The sequence below is a fragment of the Ylistrum balloti genome, unplaced genomic scaffold (genome assembly GCF_031769215.1).
Source record: "Ylistrum balloti isolate Yb309-2 unplaced genomic scaffold, AGI_CSIRO_Ybal_v1 Utg371754, whole genome shotgun sequence".
Taxonomy (NCBI): Eukaryota; Metazoa; Mollusca; class Bivalvia; order Pectinida; family Pectinidae; genus Ylistrum; species Ylistrum balloti.
Genome location: NW_026782879.1, coordinates 31,021 through 40,263, shown reverse-complemented (window position 1 = coordinate 40,263; position 9,243 = coordinate 31,021). Strand labels below are relative to the sequence as shown.

Below are 9,243 nucleotides of genomic sequence, written 5' to 3'. Positions count from 1 at the left end.
TTCTATAATTAAGAAAACCTTTTAAGAATATTTACCACAAGGCAGGTGGTTTAGATTTAAACAGTATCCAACGTTATGATTACTATCAATGTATATTCAACTTTTCGTCAGAGTGATATAACGCTGCCATGGTAACAAAACATTACACCTTAACGGGTGTTATATGTATTTGAAGAATAACATAATGAACCAGAGCTTAATAAGGCAATAAGTCATAATATCTGAAATATAATAGCTATAATCAAATAACCTTGACCTCTCGGGTTTGAATTTTAATGATTATCCTCATTAAAGACGTGCAAATATCTATACTAAGTACCAGGATTATAGATATAGGAGAAACAGTGGTGGCGCTCTGTGGTATACTTACTGTATTTGGTACACTCAAACATGGACATAAATGCCAGATAGAAATATTCTACGTAAATATCAGGGTGATAGGTCGATTTTAGGTCTGACTTTAAAAGCATGTAATATGTGACACATACATATAGGTTTTTTTCGCGTGCGCACAAGAGAAGAGGAAACCACGAATATAAAAACTCTCTTTCTTAATACTGTAGTAATACTAATAGTGTAGACTGTATAGCATTTGTGATTCCGTCTTGGTGAATTTATTTTAAAAGAAAACTAAATTAAATACGTGTTTAGAAGAGCAGCCACCACATGTATAATTTGTCTAAATATGTTATTATATTACCAGTTTCAGAAAACAATATGATACAGCTCAAATACCTATACAATACGGTAAGACAGATTTTGTCAAGCACTGGTCAAGGTCTGTGTTTCACATTGTTAAATAATAAAAATTAATACATAATTTAAGAATCTATGTAAATAAACCGTATACCAGTTCATTTTTTCGGAATTCTGTATTTGTGTCGTAGTTTTTGACATAAGTAATATACATCATCTAAGTTTATCAGTACTGTTATACGAACGAGCGTGTATACAATATGGTTATATGTCAATAACTAATTACATTGATGAGATGCGTAATAGTAGTTGTCTTCTCCTTAACATATCTGTCATTGTACATAGTAAATGAACATTAAACACAGAAAACACACATTAATAAAGTTCTTATCTCCTAAAGAGACGAAAGTCGATGTTTATTCAACATTTCCTCTTTGTAGATTTCTGTTGCACATCCTTCTGGATTCATCCCGTTGTCATGGCATTCATATCACAAATAAAAAGAGCATTACTACATCCGGGTTACTAATCATCACTGCTTCCCACGTGGTCCTTGCTTGAATTTCGACGGGAGACAGTTGTATAGTAGAATCTAAAACAAAGATACAGTATATTCTTATTATTCTGAATCACTGTAAACAATTTTACGTGAGTGTCGATGTAATATTAAACGAGTTAAATAATTTGATATGTAATTAGCCTGAAGTCAGGTGATATATAAAAAAATTGAAAGAGTTTAATAATGTCCCTACTACATCGACAGAAAAAATTATTCAACTCATATTTCTTAAAAAGAGCCGAAGCTCTCAAATTAATTCATCCGTACAAAGACGGGCTTATTTCGATTTAGAAGTTTTTAATTACCGTAACAATCGTATGACGTCATCATTTGACGTCACAATAGTGATATTGTAAGTTGTCTCGCGAGATATATGACATGATTGTATAACATGAACCAACAGGCTAACGATGTGATAAAATATTTTAGGTTTTTGTTGCAAATTGTCATTCATAAATCACAATTCTGAAATTAGAGTCTTATTAATAATCATTCTAATTGTGATGAAGCAAATTAAACATCGCCGATTTTATCTCATTTTAGTAGTTACAAAGTCGTCTTAGTCGTTAATGAAGGGTTTTCTTAATATCAGATGGATAACTCTTATTTTCTATTAAACTGATAATTCTCTCCTGTATAATACAACCTACCTACATTTAACAGTTTTAAGCAGGTGATGAACAATACAACTATGATTTTTATAGGGAAAACTCTCACATCTGAACTCATTCGCCAAAAAACAAAAATCTTTCTTGTATAAAAACACATCCACCGATATTTGACTAACGAGCTGAGTTTGTACAGGTTGATTTTATGAATGCTTACATCGTCCATCTGTCCTTTGAAGCTTGCAGCAGCACCACATGCACCACCGATCTTGAACCCTTGCCGTTTCTGGATGTTTCCTGAAAATTCATTTTAAACATTATTATAGAACATAAATTAATTGTTTAAAGAGTGCTTATTTTCGAGCAGTCTATTTCTAAATTAATTTCAGATGAAGTTAAAATAGGAAAACCTGAAAACGAAATGAGACAAGAAATCAAGCGTCTATTTCAGCCTGAAGACAGTTGAGTGTTATTGAATCGATTAATCTCTTTCGTTTCATTTTATAAAGTACACAGTCATATCAAATCTAGAATGTGAAGAATCGTTAAACACTATCAAGCTGCCCCTACGTTGGAAGGCGGAGAATGTCAACGATTAGCTTCAGAGATAAATTTCGAGACATTTTTTTTCTTATTTGTGATACTTGTGTGCCACTTGCTTTTCAGTTTTTAATTTCAATCCATTATAGATATTACCGTATCCTTAACAAATCTACAAAATTGATTTAAACATAGTTACAAAAAGTTTAAAAGTTGATAGCATCAAGTAATATTTAGGTCCTTAACATCACTGACGAGTCTTAGAAGGAAAACAACAGCTGTATGATATAGTTCAGTTCATTCTTTGGCTCAGCTGTTCTTATCTAAATCTGTATTAACAGGCGCTAATCACTTGTGTGTCTTTTGTAAAGTCATAGCAGTAAAAATCGAATAAAGCAATATATTCCTTTTCTTCCAATTCACTAGATCGTGCTAACTCAATGAAGTTATGTGTGTAAATACCTGATAGAGGAACGCTCTTTTCCTGGACTCCTCGCCAGTTCTGGATCTTACCCATAAGTTTTTTGCCATCATAAGTCATCGTGACTTCGTTCCATCCAGGAACCTGTACCGAAAGACAAGTTAATATCCTTCAATAACATTAGAAGTAATGCAAAATATAGTCATTAATTGAATGCATTATACTAATATTTATTTTCACAACAATAACGTCATGTTTTTGTTTTCATTACCTTGAACTTTACATCACTAACTAAAAGTTCCTTTCATTTTACCGTTTACAATCAGGATATTAAATTATCTATGTAGTAATTATAATTTTTTGTTAATCTTCACAGATTCTCTGTCTCTCCAACATCTTATTTTTAGGTTTGATTTCTTATACAGATGCGTAACTTTGATATATCCGCATGCATGTAATGAATAACATCACAAAATCAGAGATTTTCAAACATATTTCAGAAGCAAGCTATCGGAACGAAATTTCACCAACATATTTCCATAGTCTCGCATGCAACTAATTTGAATTGAACTCCTGTTGATATCCATTATCTTGCTTTTTACACGGGCCTCCAATCCACTTATCTGATTAATGTATTGAACACACTTATGTACTTACAATGTTAAATTTCATTTTCTTCATCGTGTTTCTGCCCTCAGTCATCATGCCGAAATTGATAGTTCTCTCGTTAGCCTTAATTTCGACTGAAGCGCCTTGACCATTAGATTGGCAGTTAGTAAGCAGAGTCTGATATTGGAAAATGTCGCTGTTAGGGGCAGCCCGTTTTCTTCTGAAAACATCGGGGAAATCCAGTCCATCAAACTCGAATGGAAATTGCAGACGGTTATGGCCATAAGTCCATTGATTTCCACCAGCTTGACTTGTTTGAGCACTTTCTTGTGAGGAACTTTGCGACGAAGACTGTTTACTTGATGAGACTGAACTTCCACCTCCAGTGGAACCCCAACCTCCAGTTGAACTGCCACCTGATGAAAATCCACCTCCAGTTGAACTGCCACCAGATGAACTGCCACCTCCAGTTGAACTTCCGCCAGCTGAGCTTCCTCCTCCTATTGGAACAGCATTGTAAAAAACGTGAGTATTTTGAAGATTCGTTACGGATAAGAATGAAATAGTTTTGAATTAAAGACTTATTTTTAAAAAAAAGAAAGAAAAAAGGATACGCTTTTCTCATGATTGGCTTCGTGATAAACAATTTCTACATGGATGGCTTCGTGACTAACGAATTGTTTATAGTACTCCGGAACTGTGGCACCACAACTTAGATTCATTAAATAATCTATACTGAAAATAGCAGATTTTCTACTTACTTTGAGGCTAAAATTAGATTTAAAAAATCTGATGTATGAAAATTACGAAATTTGTATAATTATGGGACTGCTGCACCTCCCCGTCTAGATTTTGACTTTTCTTTTGATCACTTTGACTTTTTCTTAGTCGCCTCCTAAGCTTCACATTTTAGGCTCTTAACATCACTGAAGTCCCAGAAGGACGAAACAGCTGCGTGATGCAGTTTAATTCATTACTTGACTCTATTGTATCTTATTTTAAGTTATGAAACGTAATCAACAGTTTATCATGCAATTATTAATCAAAAACAAATTTACCATTCTTAGCAGACTCGTTCGACATTTATAAGTTACAGAATGGAAACAGTATTAAGCCAATCAAAAAAAGGTTGTTTATTTAAGCTAAAATATCAAAGAAACTATTTGAAGCAAAGACATTATTTTCACAACAATAATGATATGTCTTTGTTTTCATTATATTGTTCTATCAATGGTCACTAACTAAAATTTCCTTTCATTTTACCGTTTACAATCAGGTTATTGAAAGATATTATTGACATAAACTTTTTGATGAAGTATATTTGTATTAAGCACAAAATTCCAATCATTTCGTAACGATCCAAATTAGTTTGCAGAGAGAATTAGCATCTTGGTGATATTATATTGATTACATTATAATACTGCTCCAATTAAGATGTAAAGATTAGTTTAATATGAGCAAATAAAATGTATCGTATTTTCAGATAATTAAAAACAGACAAAGCTCTGAAGCGTAGCATTCTAATTGATGTTAGTGGATCCTGAAGTGAAGTTAGTTTGTTTTCTACTCTACAATAGATTACACTGCATTCTATGACATTTATGATTGATATGAAGCCTTCAACCTTCTACGGTTACATATAGTATATAAAACACAATGACATACCTGCTACTGCTATATGCTGCTTACGTTATAATGTATTAAAAGACAATGAAACTGTTTCGTATTATCTGAACAGATCTACTAAGAGATTTTTTGAGAATTACCAATTTGCATTTCCCCACTCTCTTGAGAAGAGGAAGAAGAAGAGGAATCACTCTGTGATCCGACTGCTCCGCCTAAGTTGTTCAAGATTGAATTGATGTCTCCAACTTCCACTTCTCCACTGTTTCCGGCACCACCGAGACCGAAGGAACCACCAAATCCAGAGACACCCTGGTCAAAACCCCAAATGCCTGGGAACCCCAAAAACGAATTAGCAATAATAGTTTTACTTTCTGTAATATTATATTGATACCGTTAGTTCTAACATGTTCTCTTGATTTTGTTGCTATCGAACATACGCTGAATTTTGGACATATTACCTGAAAAAAACCCAACGTCACTTCGATAATTCTAAGGTAGTGAACAAGTTGGAATTCATATTCAAGAGGTTTAAATAACATCATAAACATGCGCTACATCTCGTGGTTATGATAGACGCAGGAAAATGCAACCAAGTCTCATTGAAACATACCGGTATCGGATATTCGCAGTATGCATATTGAAACTTTGTGTATTATCAAAATATCCTTTTTTTTCGTAAAGTAGGCATCAAAATATTATGTCGATTCCTCTTTAATATTTAGTTGCCTGTTACGGTAATACCAAAAAAATATTTGTTTGCATAATCCTGCAGTCCCAGATACCATCCAAAGACAATGCACTGTTTTATATTAGTAATATCACAAATGATAACAAGGACTATTGGATAATAGCATTTAGCTTGTTGCTTTTTTTAGTCTTTCAAAATTATAAGATTTTTGTTTGGTGAAACATTAGTGATATTAAATTTTAATAAAATGAAGTCGAGAATTTTATTCAAAACCATTCGCAACAAACTAAATGCTTCCTATCATATTGCATGCATGGTATACATTTCGTGATTAACACGAGCGCGCGCGCTGCTGTGAGACCGCTGCAGATGAAAGCGCCAAAGGAAAATACGAAAGGACTGACAGATAGCCCACATACCAGGACAGATACATCCGCTAGGTGAACGAGTGATATACCAGCAACAGACACACAAAAAACAGAACCAGTCACAAAAAGCAGACAAAACCACACGAACTATAGGTTACCTGGACGACCAATCGAATTCGTGCCCAGCTTTTTCAATTTCAAGAATTCACCCAAAATTTTGCCTTTAGAAGAAGAGGGATGCTCTTGTACTCGAGAACTTATTTTGTTGTGTACGATTCCAGTCCCTCCAAATTGTTTCTTATATATCTCATAACGAACTGTCAAATCTTTACTTGACATTACTTTTGCATTGTGATACCTTCCAACACCTCCTGGTTTTTTTACTACAATTGCCAATGTGTCCTGAACGTCAAAGCTGCCCTGTCTTATCCCTTAAGTTCCGACCTGTATTTCACTTGCACTATTGCCATTGCCAAAGCCTTGTCCATTTACACCAGCCCCATTCAATCACGTAGCCCCTTGTTCACTCATGACACTATGAGGAATATTTTCCGGTCGTCCATTTTTACGCTACTCATCCTAGAACCCGCTAGGTTTATCATTCGCAACATTTTCTCTCCAACCCCCGAGTTTAGATACTATATCATTCATCAAATTTCCGGTTTGTCCCTTTATGCCGGCTTTACTCACCTGATGACCCCCTTGTGCATTTATTTCCTCTCTAATTCTTAAATTTACAAGCTCTTCATTAAAGTTCAATTGTCCATTTCTAAGATTGACCGAGTAATCAACAATCCATTGTCTACGATTTTGATGACCCATTTCACCATCAGTTAAACCTCCCTCTGGAATTCTATCGACCCTTCAACTTATGCTATTCCCAGTATTAAAGCCTAGAAAATCACCACCCAGTAACCCATGTACACCAATACTTCCAGTTTTAGAATTATCCTTTTTCTGATGTCCATGGATGAGATCGTATATTTCTGTCATGTTTTCACTGACACCAGTAACGCTTAATATTCTTAATCTCTGACTGAGTATTTCGATAATTTCTGCCATTTCCACTGACCCCTAAAGCAACCGACATGCTTCCGCCACTACCACCGCTGCTGTGCGCGCTGCCTTGCTTGCTATTCGCTCTAAGTGCTGATATACTATCCCTACCTTGTTTTCTATTGGTATCTTTGGCACTTATTCCTTGCACGTTCCAACTGCCATCGATATTACTACGATTCGCATCAACTTGCGATGGGTTATTACCCGACCCTACTTTCTCATCAACATATCCTATATTTGCCCCAAATCTGGCATCGATTCCTCCGACATCGCTTTGTTGATAGTTTATCTGACGAGCAGTTTCACCAAAACCTAAACCTCCAGCACCTTGTCCGAAGACGTTTTGTGTAGCAGTACCTGCGGAAGACCCTACAGTACCATCTTGTCTAAAGATATTCTGCCAAGCACCTCCTTCGGCCAAACCTCCAGCACCTTGTCCGAAGACGTTTTGTGTAGCAGTACCTGCGGAAGACCCTACAGTACCATCTTGTCTAAAGATATTCTGCCAAGCACCTCCTTCGGCCAAACCTCCAGCACCTTGTCCTAAGACGTTTTGTGTAGCTGTACCTGTGGCAGACCCTACAGTGCCATCTTGTCTAAAGATATTCTGCCAAGCACCTCCTTCGGCCAAACCTCCAGCACCTTGTCCGAAGACATCTTGTGCAACAACACCTCCTACTGACCCTACAGCACTATTTTGTCCGAAGACATTTTGGGCAGCGATACCTCCGCTAGAACCTATAGCACCTTGTCCTAAATCCTTTTGTGTAGCGGTAGTTCCGGCAAAACCTCCAGCACCACCTTGTTCATTGATATTTTGCCAAACACCCCCTTCTGTTAAACCTCCAGCACCTTGTCCGAAAACATTTTGTGAAGCAATACCTCCAGCTAAACCTCCAATACCGCTTTGTCCAAAACTGTTTTGCCAAGAACTCCCTTCAGTCATTCCCCCTCCACCTTGACCGAAGACATTTTGTGTAGCAGCGCCTCCGCCTAAATTTCCAGAATTGTCTTTTCCAAAACCCTTTTGCCAAGCACCCCCTTCAGCCATACCTCTAGTTTCACTGATGCCATTGCCACCTGAGGAAGTGGACCAAAACCCACCTTCTTTCACCTCCCTACCCTTCGTATCCCATTGTCCACTCGAAACCCTTTGCATGTCCCATTTACCATTGTTGTTTCCTTTAGACCAAGCCTCATTGTTAACTTGGCCATATACACCTAAACCATCCTTTCCCACTTGTTCACCACCACCATTCGCGACACCACCCGTACCTCCTTGAGAACCTCCTTGTCCACCAAATCCTTTTCCACCTTGTCTGCCGGCCGTTATTCCCCATTGTTCTCCAGTTCCAGTCCTTATTTGACCTTGTCCAACATTTCCTGTAGCGCCATTATCCATTCCGAACGTAGCACCATTGAGCCCACCTTGGCCATGTCCATTACCCCAAACATCAAATCCAGTCTTAGAAGTATCTTTCCACTGTTCACCGAAAACACCTTGTCCATTTGCAGCTCCATTAAACCCACCTTGGAAACCGCCCTGATTTTGTTTGCCAAAATCTACGCCCCATTGTGACCCACTACCAAAACCACCTTGTGAACCAAATTGTCCTTGTCCTTGCCAACCGTTAGAGGAACCGTCTTGTCCTACATTGCCGCCCCATGAGCCTGCACTACCGCCAGCGCCACCCCAAATGCCGCTCTTAGTACCTCCTTGTGAGTCAACATTTCCATTTCCGCTTGCGCTTCCGCCAAAGAACCAAGAGTCCTTTCCGGTTCCGCTGTTCCAATAGTCATTAGTTCCGAAAAACCCACCACTCCCACCATTTTGAGAACCACCGTCAACACGCAACATCCAATCATCGTGTGACCCAGCTCCACCATTACCTTGTCCAAATCCAGTGTTGAAGCCTGTGTCATCAACGATGAAATGACCATTGTTGTTGCCTTGACCTTGACCTTGACCTCCTTTACTTGTACCATATCCTCCTATAATTAAAAACGACTAATTGTACTGTACACAGTGATGAGTAGAAAGATGACCAACAAACCAGAACAGATATACC

At 37.3% G+C, this 9,243-nt stretch overlaps 1 protein-coding gene across 1 annotated transcript in view; it reads right to left on the bottom strand.

Moving 5' to 3' along the window:
• Positions 1–1,221: 1,221 nt before the first annotated feature.
• The window catches only part of LOC132563519 (uncharacterized), a 28,929-nt gene continuing 20,907 nt past the window's right edge, over positions 1,222–9,243 (bottom strand). Inside the window, exons 16-21 of the mRNA XM_060228264.1 lie at positions 7,121–9,166; positions 5,200–5,388; positions 3,482–3,933; positions 2,866–2,968; positions 2,043–2,160; positions 1,222–1,288 (exon numbers count right to left, since the gene is read on the bottom strand). Of these exons, the coding sequence (XP_060084247.1) occupies positions 1,222–1,288; positions 2,043–2,160; positions 2,866–2,968; positions 3,482–3,933; positions 5,200–5,388; positions 7,121–9,166 (2,975 nt within the window). The remainder of the gene's footprint in view (positions 1,289–2,042; positions 2,161–2,865; positions 2,969–3,481; positions 3,934–5,199; positions 5,389–7,120; positions 9,167–9,243) is intronic.